The sequence below is a fragment of the Acomys russatus genome, chromosome 7 (genome assembly GCF_903995435.1).
Source record: "Acomys russatus chromosome 7, mAcoRus1.1, whole genome shotgun sequence".
NCBI classification, from domain to species: Eukaryota; Metazoa; Chordata; class Mammalia; order Rodentia; family Muridae; genus Acomys; species Acomys russatus.
In genome coordinates, this window is record NC_067143.1 from 57,098,914 (window position 1) to 57,115,134 (window position 16,221).

General features: G+C 39.2%; 2 protein-coding genes and 1 pseudogene across 2 annotated transcripts; 2 read left to right on the top strand and 1 right to left on the bottom strand.

Annotated features, from left to right (window-relative positions):
- The first annotated feature begins 486 nt into the window (after positions 1–486).
- On the top strand, positions 487–1,437 carry LOC127191830 (olfactory receptor 2AG1-like). The gene has a single exon (XM_051149163.1). It carries the CDS (start codon positions 487–489, stop codon positions 1,435–1,437), a length of 951 nt encoding a protein of 316 aa, XP_051005120.1.
- A 9,638-nt stretch (positions 1,438–11,075) lies between these two features.
- On the top strand, positions 11,076–12,029 carry LOC127192011 (receptor of activated protein C kinase 1-like; annotated as a pseudogene).
- Positions 12,030–14,732: 2,703 nt separating this feature from the next.
- LOC127191828 (olfactory receptor 2AG1-like) lies at positions 14,733–15,683 on the bottom strand. The gene has a single exon (XM_051149161.1). The coding sequence runs from the start codon at positions 15,681–15,683 to the stop codon at positions 14,733–14,735; it is 951 nt and encodes a 316-aa protein (XP_051005118.1).
- Positions 15,684–16,221: the final 538 nt, after the last annotated feature.

Sequence of the window (16,221 nt, forward strand, 5' to 3'; positions counted from 1 at the left end):
ATGTGGGAAGATTGGTGGAAATAATTTATTGAAATCACATCTCTGAACCAGCTGGGAAGTTCATATTTAAACACATCTATGAAAAACTCATCAGAATATTTAAGGCACTAGCCAAGTGTAGTACTAAAGGGCATGAGTACCAGAATATTTCTTTAACCTTAACACAAAAGATAATTTAACATTTCTAGGGAAGACAATTCTTTGGGTTTAATGTCCTGATCAGTATTTCACAAAGGGACAGCATGATGTTTAGTTATTACTTAGTTATTATTTAGTTCTATGCATAGAGAAAACTTTTGTCAAGATACACTTAAGAAATAGAAATCTAGAAGCCAAGAACAACTGCTGTTTAGTAATGGGGAACACATCATCTTATGGTAGTCATGTTGCATACCCTCAGAGGCCCTTGGTCGTACAAAACTAAGTCTATAGTAGCAAAACTAAACTGAGTCAACTGTTTCTAGGCGACTAAAGAGACCACACAGAATGGAGCCCTGGAACTCCACCTTGGGAAGTGGCTTCATCTTGGTAGGGATTCTGGATGGCAGTGGCTCTCCTGAATTGCTCTGTGCTACAATTGCTTCCCTGTACTTGTTGGCACTGATCAGCAATGGAATGCTGATCCTGGTCATCACAATGGATGTCTACCTCCACGTTCCTATGTACCTCTTGCTTGGGCAGCTCTCTTTCATGGATCTTCTCCTCACATCAGTTATCAGTCCCAAGGCTGTCATGGATTTTCTGCTCAAGGACAACACAATCACCTTTGGTGGTTGTGCCCTTCAGATGTTCCTGGAACTGGCGCTAGGTAGTGCAGAGGACCTCCTCCTGGCCTTCATGGCCTATGACAGGTATGTGGCCATTTGTCATCCTCTGAACTACATGATCTTCATGAGGCCAACCATCTGCTGGCTTATGGTGGCCATATCCTGGATTCCAGCTTCCTTTAGTGCCATGGGATATACCATCTACACCATGCAGTATCCCTTCTGCAAATCCCGGCAGATCAGACACCTGTTCTGTGAGATCCCTCCATTGCTGAAGCTGGCCTGTGCAGACACCTCTAGGTATGAGCTCATGGTTTATTTGATGGGTGTGACGTTGCTTATTCCTCCTCTTGCTGCCATCCTGGCCTCATATGCACTAATTCTGTTCACTGTGCTCAATATGCCCTCAAATGAGGGCAGGAAGAAAGCCCTTATCACCTGCTCTTCCCACCTGACTGTGGTTGGGATGTACTATGGGCCTCTCACAGTTATGTACATCCTGCCTAGCTCCTACCACACTTCCAAACAAGAAAATATCCTCTCATTTTTGTACACAATTGTCACCCCAGCTCTGAACCCTCTAATCTACAGCCTTAGGAATAAGGAAGTCAGTGGGGCTTTGAAGAGAGTCCTGGGAAAACGGCTGTTGCCAACACACCCTAACTTCTAGGCATCAGTAGAATCTGTCTTTCATATTCAAATCTTCTCAAAGCCAGAAAGTTTCTATTTGAAATATTTATCACAAAGCCCAGTGGTAATGAACTGAACTATGGAACTTTGTTCCTTTGTAAATGTTGTTTGAGTGTTGTCTTCATGAGGTATTTCATAGGATGAGATTCACTCAAGTCTATAATCACGCTTCTTTATCATAAAAATTAGTTAAGCATTGAGATGTAACAAGAATAAATTAATAAAAATAAAAAAATTAGTTTATGTTTTCCAATTAAGTTGTCATGTTACACAGATCTAAGGTATTACCACTTGATATAACCATAAATTTTAAATCATATTGGGCCACAACTAGGGGAAATGGTTTCAAGTGGTAAGCTCACATATAAATGTGGGAGGATTCATGAGGATTGCAGTTATTTTTCAAAATATCTTGTTTATTATTTAAACTCAGATATAACTTTAATGTTCACTATAGGACTGAGTATGTTTCCATCAACCAAACTTGCTGAACTGTTCTGTCTACAGTGATAGCTTTGCCCAGTGTTTGGAGGCTATACATTTGTGTCATGTTCACCTTTCTCTATGTCCAAGCATCAACCTTTCTAAGATGGTCTGATGGCTGTGTGTTTATACCTTTTCTTATTATTATTTGCACTGCTGGATAGTATAACAAAATTTATACTTCCAACCTATGAATAATAAAAGGCAACAGCAGGATAAAATCATGCATTTCTATTTTTCCATGAATACATCTCAAGCACTCCTAAGGGTCTCTGTGTTTGGTGCATGCACCTGACTAGAACATCATTTGATATTTATATGTGTCAAAATATCATACAGTACTCCATGTTTATGAATATGTTTATGTTTGTATCAATTTAAAAAGTTTATAAACTAGGAGAAAGGCCAATATAGCTCTTTTCTTGCTAATTTTAATTTGTTGTACTAAAGAGCTGGGTATTGTTGTTTGTGGAAACTGAATAATTCTTTTCTGATTTTTTTATTCCTAAATAAAGTATCATTTTAACTGCCTCATTTATAATACTACAACGTGTTATTTAAGCTTACATTATAGGAATTGACAATATAATACTTTTAGCCAGATTGTGAAGGGAGGTGGCGGAGGAGAAAGCAGGGGAATGTTGGTCAGTAGAGGCTGAATCAAGGCTGGAGAGTGGCAAGAGGTTCTGGAGTGCCACTGCACAGCAGGGTGACTATCACATACTATTATTGGTGCATTCCAAAATCCAAAAGAAGGAAATTTGAAATTATTTACCATAAATGATAAATATTTGAGGGGAAAACAGTAATACTTAAATATTATACAATAAATACATGTCTGAAAAACATAATGTGGCACATCATTAATATATGAAACTTTTATGCTTTGAAAATATTATAAATTCTTGGAATATTTCTTATATTTTGATCATATTCACCTCCTTACACAATCAACCTTATGCTGTCTTTTTTAAATCCATGATGTCCAATATGTGCTGCCCATATACTCTTGGGGTTAGAGCCAATCATTGGAGTGTGATAAACCTGCTAGGGGCCATTTCTCAGAAGCTTTGAACTGCCAATCGCTTCTCAGCAAGGAGTTGGAACTCATGCCCCCTTGCCTCTTCCACGCTGGTGTTTTGTCTGTCTTGAGCTTGCTGCACAGATCTTGTGCCTGCCGTCACAACAGTGGCGAGTTCATATGTACAACTTCCCTGTTGTGTCCAGGCAAGACTGTTTCCCTGTAGTCATCCACTTGCCCTGGCTCTTATAATAAACTCCACCTTTCTCAAAGATCCCTGGGTCTTGGGAGGAAAGGATATAATCCCGGAGTCCCATTTAAGGCTAAACACTCTGCAATCTTTTATTCTCTGCACCTTGGCTAGTGATGTGTCTCTGCGTTATCACCATCTAATGCAACAAGCACTGCTCTGGCATGGCCTGAAAGATGCAATAATCTGCAGGTGCAGCAGCAAGTCATTAGGAGTCAGTGTAGTACCATGGCCCTGTGTCCTTTTAGCAGGATAATAGCGGCATCAAAGACTAATTTTAACCAAGAACGGGAAAAGCTTCCACAATGAAGACTTTCTTTTTTTGTATAAATTTCAACATGACAGGTGGGTGTTTTGAACCAAATAACATAAACTATTCATTGTAAGCTAAGCTACATTCCCAGTAATAAAAGATCTATTTTACAGAACTGTTGTAATGACCAATTAAGATAGCAAACATAAACATGAGACAATAAAGCATCTAGAATAAATGATTGCATCATGAATTTTAACTGATAGATGATTTAAGTGCTCTGAAAGTTGCATTTGCTAGTAAATTACAAAATATGATCATTTTGTTCTGTAACCATTATATCACTATTAAATACACTATTAAATAATTAATGTCTTATGTGTGTGTTTGCCTGTGTTTCTGATAATTAGTGATGTTGAAATCTCTGGATAGTTAACTGATCACCCCCTTAGGTGAATTCTTGTGAATGGAGGTATATAAATCAAGGCTAACATCAACTAACTGCTCCTGATATTTGTAAAGTACAAGTTTCTTTCCTAAACACAATACATATCATGCCTTAAATTTTATGTTAAACATTTTTATTAATTTGTGAGTTATAATAGTTAAGTATATTATTTTAGTGTGCATAACTCATATTCTTATTACTTATATTTTTTTACAAATTCAAGACTGAGAACATAGAGAGTGGTAGTATTGTACTTGCGGTAATAACTTTTTAATGAATTTGTCACTCGATTTTTTATTATACCTAATAGGAATTTTAAATATTTCTTTTTTAAATTAAACTATAATTACATAAGTTACTTCTTCCTTTTCCTTCAGTTTCCTTAAAACTGTTTGCATAGCCTTCCTTGATTTTTAAAAAAAATTCATGGTCTCTTTTTATAATATATATATATTGTGTATATATATATATATACACACACACACACATACATAAATACATATGTATATTTGTAAATACACACACCCCACTCAGCAACTCATAAGTATCTGTATAGTGAAAGATAATTTGAAATTAATGAGGAAGAAATAAGGCAGTAAACTTCAAACCCCTAGCCAGACCTAGCCAATGAACAGGATATTCTCCACCGTTGAGTGGAGAGTGAGATCTGACTCTCACACGAACTCTGGTGCCCCTTTTCTGACCACGTCCCCTGGATGGGGAGGCCTGGTGACACTCAGAGGAAGGATAGCAAGTTACCAAGAAGAGACTTGATACTCTAAGAGCATATATAGGGGGAGGAGGTCTCCATCAATCACAGACATAGAGGAGGGAAGAAGGGGGGAAGTGGAAGGGAGGGAGGAATAGGAGGATACAAGGGAAGGGCTAACAATTGAGATATAATATGAATAAATTAATAAAAAATTGAAAAAAAGAAATAAGTAATTTTAACATTAGAAGATATAGCTGACTATTTTGAATATAAAGCTACTTTCACTAACTCCCAAGTACAAATTTCCTAAAATCAACTTCAGATATGTTTCAATATCTGATTAAATTAGTTTTTTCATCATCCTCAGTTTTGGTACCAGTTCCTTTTGTCCCTGAACCTCCCTTAGCAGTCTGTGGAACCCCACAACTATGTCAATAAACTGAATGTGATCACACAACTTGAACTGCTCCTAAGACAGCAAAGGCAGTGTTGAGGAACCATCAAATCCCTGCTGCCTGGATGCTAAAGCAACAACTGAAGCTCCCGAAGGTCAGAACTCTATCCATTTGGGTTCATATCTCTGCAAACACTATCTCTCACCTGGGATTCACATATGCAAATACAATAGCTTACCTTTCAAACTACTGAAATGAAATATCAGTTAGTTCGATTGATGGAGATGAGTTCAGAAGCGATGACACTGATGACAGAGACAGCTTTCCAGATTGATCAATATAGCTTTATTACCACATGTTTTGGTTATGTGTGACCGTAACTGCTTCTCTGATGTCAAAGCAGAATTGATCCATGCTTGGGACAATATGACCCCCAAAGCTTTAAATATTTATTACCTGACACCTAACAGAAAATGTTTGTACATTGTTACATCTGAACAAGTATGCTGCACTGAAATAAAGCGAAGTGTAACTTGAGGATAGTGTAGTAAAATGTTTTATTACGTTAGCTGATAATCTAAGGAGGATTCAAATATGATCAGATATGTATACATGTCAAAGTTATTCTGTTACCCACAAAATATGCATTTATTGTGCTAAAAACATATAATATTTGTTTTAAGTGTAATTCCAATGGTCAACAGCACCAGCTTTGACTATACTGAAAACTCATTTTTAATAAAGAATTCAGGAACTGTTACACTTGTGTTATATAAATCACAGTCTATGGGATAAAGTTCAAATACTCTACAGAGGTATGAGAGTCTCCCAGAACCTACCTTACCCCACTTTCATTTTCTTACTTATTCCCATCACGCCTTTGGATTATTTTTACATGTGGACATAGTTAAGCATAAGCTTATTAATTCAAATGCTGATTTCTGTTCCCCTTCCATGTCTGGTTGCTACCCTTGTTCTGAGGATTTCCTATCTCAACGTTGTTTAAACACAGCTCCCCAGTTGTCCCCTGACATGTCAAAAAAGCAGCTAGCAGCCAATCACTGAGCAGGGAAAAGAATGAAGATTGACTTTCTGCCAGTCAGGGGATGAGAGGTTAAAAGAAGAGGAGATTCAGCCATAGACATGCGTAGGAGAGATGAAAAAGACTCAGTTGGAGCAAAGAAAGAACTAAAAAGCAAAGATTGTGTCAGGACAATATAGAGGGTTAAGAACAGACTTAAACTGCACAAGATTGTGCTCTAAAGCTTTATAAACAAATATAAAAGAGTCTAAATTATTTGTGTGATAGCTGGGTAAGAAAGAAACTAAGAGAAACAAGCACGGTTATATAAAAATAACATTAACAAATGGTGACCCATATGGGGCACCACCTGTAGGCTTTGATCTCTTAAAAACTATTTTATTTGGAGTTCTGTAATGACTCTACTGCTCTTCCAACCCACACAGGAGAGAAAGATTGTTAGTAGGGACAGGAGAAGTAGACCATTTTTTAGACTCAGTTTCTTGAGTCCATTCCACTCTTCTTTGCCGTGATTCAGGAAGACCCATCAAACAGCAAACTAGAAATTCAGTATAAGCAACCACAACCACAGCAGTCAGAATGTGGAACCTCAAAGCATTCTCTAGAGTGGTTCTCTCTAGGAGCGTCTCAAAGTGAGGCGAAGAACAGCCGAACGATGCGAAGTGATGTGAAAGGCAAAACCCAGGACTCTGGTTTGGGGCTCATATATATATGAGAGGATATATATATGTCCTCTCAGAGTCCATACTTGGATGTCTATCAGCAGTCAAAGACCATGGCCCCACACGAGACAGTTTCCCTTCTATCAGACAAGCATCACATGCCCTCACACAAGTAGGTTTCACATCCCACACTGGATCAAAGTGAAAACATGTTTGCATCTACTACAGACATATATTGCAATACTGAATTTAAAGTACTCTTCAATATAGACTTTTCTGATTTATATTTCACTAGTTTCCTAACTGTTTACATACTCTTAGAAAAATATCTACCATCTGGGCTAGGTTAATACAGCTCCATAGCACAGCTCTTGACTACTCTGAACAAGGGCCAGGGCCTGACCCTTGCCACTGCAAACAAAACCATCGTTTCACATCTTAACCTCTAAAATGGGCTCTCTTTTACATTCCAGAAGCTGTAATACGAAGGATTGAAGTCCCTGTTTAAAATACAACTCCACAAACCAGGAGGACATTCTATGTTATGTCACAGTCAGCAGCATCCAGAAATGTGCCTGGGATATATAAACATGTTCCAAAGAAGTGTGGTGCAATATTGGTGGAGTAAGGAAACACTTCCATTTGCTAACACATGCTCTCACATTTGTGATATTTGTTTTTTTTTTAATATGGTTTGTAATTTGCTTTCTGATACATAGTTATATGATTACTTATGATATAATTCCTTTCAGATTCTGTGGATTTTAAAAACAATGGATGCAAATGATATATATTTATTCTCCTTATTTCTCCATTCTTTCCTTTCATTTTTCTTTTTATCTTTTTATGTTTAAATTATTAAAAACTATTTTTTTTACATTTTAAGCATATTTTTCATTGTTTAATTCCAGAGTATTATTGTTTGTTTTTATTTGAGATTACAATTTGATTACAACAGTTATTTCTCCCTTTTTCCTTCCAAACACCTTCATATATTCCTCTCCACTCTCTTTCAAACCCATGCCTTTTCACTAATTGTCATTGTATGTATATACCTATATGTGTATACATATATATTGCTAGTATAAAAGTTTATATTGCTAAATGGAACCCATTCAGTTTCTATGTTACATATGTTGCTTTATGTGATGTGTGTGTGTGTGTATGTGTGTGTGTGTGTTTGTACAGCTTTAAAAAACTTCAATACATACATATGTAAGCAAAACATAGGTAGGATTTAAAGCAAAAAAGCATGCCTAAACAAAACATTGGAACCAATGCCCAATCCTACTCAGATGGGATGGTCAAGAACAAGAGACTAGATAGGCCATTCATCTAAGGGAAAACTAAAATTACTGTTAGGGAATGCTGCAATAAATGACTCCTAATGACACTCTTCTATAATCATAGATCAGTGTCTTGCTCAGTCATTATCTGAGAAACTTTCTCCTGCAGCAGATGGGAACAAATACAGAGACCCACAACTGGAAAAAGTATAGAAAGTGTGAGCCCTTGGGACACTCAGGCTGAAATGGAACATCTTCATCAAATCCTTCCCTACTCAGTGCTCAGGGAACTCTGTCGAAGAGAAGGCAAAAAGATTGTGAGACACATGAGGATGGAAGACACCAAGGAAACAAAGCTTTCTTGACACACATAGGAGCTCACAGATCATGGCAGCATACTCTGTGCCTTCACAGGTCCAAGCCAAGCCAGGTGGTGTCCCAGCACTGAGGTGGGGAGTGCACAGAAGCTATATCCATGTCCAGAAGCTATCTCCAATCGATAATATCTTGTAAAGCAAAACATTTGTTTTTTCCAACAGAGTTTGGGTACATAAACCATACTTAATGGAAGGCTCCATGTTCAGGAGTTGATGGCCAACATAAAACACACTCACCTGCATTTTTGGAGGTTTATTTGTCTCATATTTCTTTGCTGTTTATTATTATTATTATTATTATTATTATTATTATTATTATTATTATTATTACTACTACTACTACTACTACTACTACTACTACTACTACTACTACTACTACTACTACTCACAGCAGGATTTCTCTGTGTAGCCTTGGCTATCCTGGACTCTCTTTGTAGAGCAAACTGGCCCCAAACCCACAGAGATCTACCTGCCTCTGCCTTCCAGATACTGTGATTATAGGCATGTGCCACTTGTTTTTGTTAGTTTGTTTGTTTTGTTTTTGTTTTTTTTTTATTAAATTATTCTTGTTACATCTCAATGTTTATCCCATCCCTTGTATCCTCCCATTCTTCCCTCCCTCCCATTTTCCCATTATTCCCCTCCCCTATGACTGTTCCTGAGGGGGATCACCTCCCCCTATATATTCTCATAGGGTATCAAGTCTCTTCTTGGTAGCCTGCTGTCCTTCCTCTGAGTGCCACCAGGTCTCCTTCTCCAGGGGACATGGTCAAATGTGAGGCACCAGAGTACGTGAGAAAGTCCTATCCCACTCTCCACTCAAGTGTGGAGAATGTTCTCACCATTGGCTACATCTAGGTAGGGGTTTAAAGTTTACTGCCTGTATTGTCCTTGGCTGGTGCCATAGTTTGAGCGGGAACCCTGGGCCCAAATCTGCTTATCATAATGTTCTACTTGTAGGTTTCTAGGACCCTCTGGATCCTTCTACTTTGCTATTCTCCATGCTTCTCTCATCTAGAGTCCCAATAGGATGTCCTCCCCTTTGTCCCAGTTTCCTGGTAAGTGAAGGCTTTCGTGGGACATGCCCCTTGGGCTAGTAAGCAGAGATAAGTGAGTATATACCATTTGAGTCTTTCTGCTTCTGGGTTAACTCACTCATTATGATCATTTCTAGCTCAATCCATTTATCTACAAATTTTGGAAATTCCTTGTTTTTAATAGCTGAGTAGTATTCTATAGTGTATATGTACCACAGTTTCTTTATCCTTTCTTCTACTGAGGGACACTTAGGCTGTTTCCATGTTCTGGCTATTATGAATAAGGCTGCTATGAACATGGTTGAGCAAATTTTCTTGTTGTGTGCTGGAGCATTTTCTGGGTATATTCCAAGGAGTGGAATAACTGGGTCTTGAGGAAGCCCTATTCCCAGTTTTCTGAGATAGCACCAGAGTCTGTACTAGTTTGCATTCCCACCAGCAATGAAGGAGTGTTCCTCTCTCCCCACATCCTCGCCAGCATGTAGTGTCTTGTACCTGGCTTCTTCTTCTTATTATTATTATCTCTTTCTTCCCTTCCCTCACTTCCCCCTTTATTTCATTTTTACTACTTATTTCCCCACCATGTATTCTAAATGCCTTGCCTTTTTTTTTGCTAGTTTTGATATTTTAATTCATAATTAATTATATAATTGAAAAGAGTTAAACTTTTAAAGAAGAGGTACGGGGAAAAAAAAAGAATTTAAAATATAATGCAACCCAGTCCCACACTGGAAGATTTGCCTGGCTACAAAAGATAGCCAGTTCAGATTCTGTATCCTCCATTATGAAGAGTCCTCACTGTGGTCACCTTCATACTTGGAGGTTCCACTGCACTAGGTTCCCACACACCCCAAATACTTGCTAATTTCACAGCTGCCTCTTCCCACATTCTCTCCCTCTGTCCCTTCCTGCAACAACCTAATCCTCTAGCTCTCTTCCCCACCCACCCCCAGTCCACCTTCAAAATCTGCTCTATTTCTCCATCCCATGGAGATCCATGCATCCCACCAGGAGACCTCCTCTTTACTTAATCTCAATGGGCCTGTGGACTATAGCTTGATTATCATTTACCTAACAGCTAATGTGCCCTTATAAGTGAATAGATACCATTTTGTCTTTCTGGATCTGGGTTACTTCACTCAGGATGATTTTTTTCTAGTTGCATCCATGGAAGGGTCCTGTGAAAATTCCTCAGCAACCCAGGCTGATCCTAGGACAGAGGGTCACTCTGAAAATAGATAGTGGGGGATAAGGCTTGAAGGGGAACCATTGCTAAGAACAACATCCACACAAATCATTGAATATAAAGAGGTCAAGCTGGTACCTATATGGAGCCTTCACCCTTAAATTCTAGTCTCTTTGGCATGGGAAGGTAATTTGCAGGCTTAAAGAAAAAGAAACCTGGACACCAACCCAGCCACAGAACTCTCGACCTACAATATGTCCTACCTACAAGGTATGCTGGGGCAATAATGGTGCAGAACTTGTGGAAGGGATCAATCAGTGCCTGACTTAACTTAAGGCCCACACCACAAGCCCATGCTCTATACAGCCTGTATGACCAGGAACTGGAAACCGGATAACTCCACAAGGTCCTAGTGGCATGACTCTTGTTCCCTGAACTATCATCAACACTCTCACCAGATCCAGTCATGACCAAGAAGATGAAACTTCCTGGGACCCTCAAGGCCCCTAATGGCTGGGTAACACAGATCACCACCACCGCTCAATTCTGTGACATGATACTGTCTGCATCTTGAGACAAGACCATCATCATGTGAAAGGTGGCCAGGGATGAGACCAACTATGGCGTACCACAGCATGCTCTGCAAGGTTACTCCCACTTTGTTAGAGATGTTGGTGACTCCTCTGGTGGCCAGTTTGTCCTCTCAGGCTCCTGGGATGGAACACTGTGCCTCTGGAATATCACAGTAGACACCTCCACAAGATGATTTGTAGGTTATACCAAAGATGTGCTGAGCATAGCATTCTCCTCCTAAAACTGGCAGATTGCCTCTGGGTTCCAAGATAAGACCTTAAAATTATGGAATATGCTAGATGTCTACAAGCACACCGTCCAGGATGATAATCATTCAGAATGGGTGTCTGTATATGCTTCATTCTGAACAACAGAAAACCTATTATTGTCTTCTGAGGAAGGGACAAGCTATTCAAGGTATAGAATTTGGCTAACTGCAAACTGAAGACCAACTACATTGGCTACATCAACTATCTAAACACAATCTGATCCATCTAGCAGTGTCTCCAGATGGATCACTCCATGCTTCTGGAGGCAAGGATGGCCATGCTATGCTGTGGGATATCAATGAAGGCCAGCACCTTTATACACTTTATGATGGGGACATCATTGCTACCCTGTGCCTTGGCCCCGACTGTTGGTGGCTCTGTGTTGTCACTGACCTTAGTATCAAGATTTGGAACTTAGAGGGCAAGATCACTGTAGATGAACTGAATCAAGAAGTTACCAGCATCATAAGCAAGGCAGAGACACCCCAGTGTACCTCTCTGGCATGGTCTGCTGATGGTTTGCTGGCTATAGAGGTAAGCTGGTGCAAGTATGGCAGGTGATTACTGGTATCACTTAAAGTTTATGACAGTCTTAAAAATAAAACTGGCTATCTGAAAAAAAAATTGTTGAAATAGTTCCTAATGATACACTGCTGTATTCAACAGATTGGTGTCTTGCCCAGGATTCATCATCAAAAATGTTTCCACTAACAGCAGATGGGAGTGGGTGCAGAGATCCATAGCCAGACATTAATGCAGAGAAATTCTAAACTGGAGGTCTCCATCAGGTCTCTTCCCTTGAAGCTTGGGAAAACCCACAGAAGATAGTGAAGAAAGAGTATAGAAGTCAGAGGGATTGGAGGACACCAGGAACACATGACCCACTGAATCAGTATAAGTTGGGCTTATATGGGGTGAGTGACAAACATCATCAGGCCAACCAGTGTCTGTACAGGACTTCTGCATATCTGTTATGTCTCTTAATTTTGTGTTTTTTGGAACTCCTGACAGTGGGAGGAGGTGTGTCTCAGACTCTTTTGTCTGCACTTGGGACTCTTTTCCTCCTAATGGGTTGCCTTGTCTAGCCTCAAACATGAGAACTTTTGCCGTTTCTCACTATATCTTGTTTTGTCATGTTTGTTGTCTCTTAGAGGCCATCTCCTTTCTGAAGAAAACCAAAGGATAGGAAGTGGATCTGGGGCAGAGGGGAGGTGGGGAGGAGTTAGGAGGAGTGGAGGGGGGAACTGTGGTTGGGGTGTATTGTATGAGAGAACAATCTATTTTCAATTTTAAAAAAGATTTTTAAATGGATAAATAGCATAAGATCTAAAATTATTTACAGTAAAGTCCTATATCTCCATATCTATTCTACTGTACAGTGGTGATCAATCTAATTCAAAATTTAAAAATACAATAAAATGATAATATTTTGATGATTTTACTAACTATCTGAATAAAATATGTTATGGTTTCAGCACAATTGACCAGGTTGTGGTCTAAATAATGATGTTATTAGTTAGTGTTATTACTGGAAACATCATGATGTCTGATTTATGAGGCTTATGATAGCCCTCATTTCAAGAAATCAGCAAACTGAGGCACAAAAATATCTAATTCCAGGTCTGGACATTCACACAAGATAAGGAGAATCAGATTGAAAAAAAAAACCAAGGGTTCTGGTCCCATCTTTATTAATAGTCTAAAATACATCATTATGACAATGAATAATATTTGCCAAATTTTATATGGCAAGCACAGATTAATTACCATTTACATTTAAATCCAGTAAAATGCAAGTACATTACAAAAGAGAAAACACATGGTTGATTTTTTTGTTAATTATTGATTTTCTCACTTTTTATGAAGAACTTTATCTAATTTTAATTATTCTATTACATCTATCTTGGAAGATTCAGACATTTTAAGTGACTAAGTAAAAATAAAATGGATCTCCAAGCACTTTAATCAATAATGACAACATTTCACATGCCAAAATACCTTAGAGGTTTTTATGATACGAATTACAGCTCTAATCTCTACTGAAGTCTCCTTAAGGTAAAGAATAGATGGCATATCTTTTAATTCTCTTCTTGCGGTCACATACATAAACATACACCCACTTTTGGAACATGCCCTCCTTCTGATTATTTTGACATTTCTAAACACATCTGTATGTCTGTAGGGATACATTTTTCAACAATTCAAACAATACACACAACAGATTTTTTGATAGTATTGTTTTTCTAGTACTTTCGTTTATCCCTAGATATTTTCTATTTGAACATCTTCATTTAGTTTTTCTGATTATAATTTCATAAATGTCGATTTCTTGATGATCTGCCATGTCAGTATAAGTATTTTTCTCTGTGCCAGCAAAGGTGAACGTTGTCTTCTATGGATAGAAACGCAAATATAATCACACACACACACACACACACACACACACACACACACACACTTTCCCTTTTCTCTGTGCCAGCAAGGTGAACGTTGTCTTCTATGGATAGAAACGCAAATATAGTCACACACACACACACACACACACACACACACACACACACACAGAGTTTCCCTTTTCTCTCTGCCAGCAAGGTGAACGTTGTCTTCTATGGATAGAAACGCAAATATAATCACACACACACACACACACACACACACACACACACACACACACACACAGTTTCCCTTTTCTCTGTGCCAGCAAGGTGAACGTTGCCTTCTATGGATAGAAACGCAAATATAATCACACACACACACACACACACACACACACACACACACACACACAGTTTCCCTTTTCTCTCTGCCAGCAAGGGTGAACGTTGTCTTCTATGGATAGAAACGCAAATATAATCACACACACACACACACACACACACACACACACACACCTTGTTTCCCACCAACTTCATTCTTCAAAAGAAGGACAAGCTGTCTTCACTGCATCCTTCTCTTTATTAATAATTAAGAATTCACATCAACTGATGCTAGAGGCTCCTGGAGATTTCTTAAGCCAAAATGAATGCTATGCCTCACTGTTATCATGAGTTTGAAATGAAGAATAAATCCTGACCAAATCTACTTGGTTTTTCCCTGAGCTCCTTTCTGATGTGGGGCGTCTAAGACTACCGTGATACATGTCAGGTGAGTTCGCCTCAAGGCTTCTGCTCACAATCGCTTTATAGCAGGAAATGAAAGTTTAGCACGTGTATCCTCTCAGTCAAGGAGTGATATCAAACTGTTTGGAGAAGAAATAATGGAAGTCATGCCACGATATCTTCCTAGAGAGTGGGGTGTGCCGGCAGAATATATCTTCCCAGAACCCTTACTAAAGCCCCAGTGACCTCCTTATTCCTCAGACTGTAGATAAGGGGGTTCAGGGCTGGAGTGACTATTGTATAAAACACAGAAATGATATTGTCTTGTTTGGGGCTGTGAAAGGAACTGGGGAGTACATACATGAATGTAGCCGCCCCATAGAACATCCCAACCACAGTCAGATGGGAAGAGCAGGTGACAAGGGCTTTCTTCCTTCCCTCATTTGAGGGCATGTGGAGCACAGTGAAAAGAATTAGTGAGTAGGAGGCCAGGATGGCAGCAAGAGGGGGAATGAGGAAGGTCACGCCCATCACATAAACCATGAGCTCATATGTGGAGGTGTCTGCACAGGCCAGCTTCAGCAGTGGGGGGATCTCACAGAGCAAGTGTCTGATCTTTCTGGATTTACAAAAGGAATACTGCATAGTGTAGGTAGTATATCCTAGGGCCATTAGGGATGCTAGAATCCATGATGCGGCCACCATGAGCCAGCAGACACCTGGCCTCATGAAGATCATGTAGTTCAGAGGATGACAAATGGCCACATACCTGTCATAGGCCATGAAGGCCAGAAGAAGGTCCTCTACTCCACCCAGTGTCAGTGCCAGGAACATCTGGAGGGCACAGCCCCCAAAGGAGATGGTGTTGTCCCTGAGCAGAAAATCTATGACAGTCTTTGGAGTGACAACTGAAGTGAAGAGGAGGTCCATGAGAGAGAGCTGCCCAAGCAGGAAGTACATGGGTACATGGAGCCGGGCATCCATGGTGATGACCAGGAGCAGCAGTCCATTGCTGGTCAGAGCCAACATGTACAGGGCTGTGAATGTGGCACAGAGCAGTTCAGGAGAGCCGCTGTCATCCAGAATCCCCACCAATATGAAGTCACTTCCCAAGGTGGAGTTCCAGGGCTCCATTATGTGTGGTCTCTTTAGTTGCCTAGAAACAGATAGATACTTGGTGGAAACCTTTCTAAAGGACTTCAAAGCACCTTAGAATCATCGCATGTCACTATGGAGTGCTCAGCAGGAGTACTGTATATTTTTCTTTCATGAGCTAAGTTAGTTGTCTGGCTTCTGAATATCAGTATGTTTTTACTCAGCTTTGACTTACCTGTAATATGAATGACGTGGTTAAGAGAATTTGGGGAATTGAAATTATAGATAATTTCTTTTTAATTATCAATACAGTACTCACAGACAAATATCTGTGTAAATAGAACCAAGTATGTCTATCTCCACATTCACAGATATACAGGCATTGATTTAAATTCTGTTTCTGATAAAAATTACTTGTGGTTATTATTCATACATTTACATTTGATTCATAAAGAAACTATGAAATTGTATTTCATTGACCTGAGTTATTAGATTATTGGCTTTCTTTTAATCCTCAAATACTTCCCTCTACTAATTGAGCATACTGTTTATTTGGATGTGGGATAGTGAATTCTAA

Excerpts from the sequence above, each read along its gene's own strand:
- LOC127191828 (XM_051149161.1), bottom strand. The coding sequence starts at position 15,683 with ATGGAGCCCTGGAACTCCACCTTGGGAAGTGACTTCATATTGGTGGGG.
- LOC127191830 (XM_051149163.1), top strand. The coding sequence starts at position 487 with ATGGAGCCCTGGAACTCCACCTTGGGAAGTGGCTTCATCTTGGTAGGG.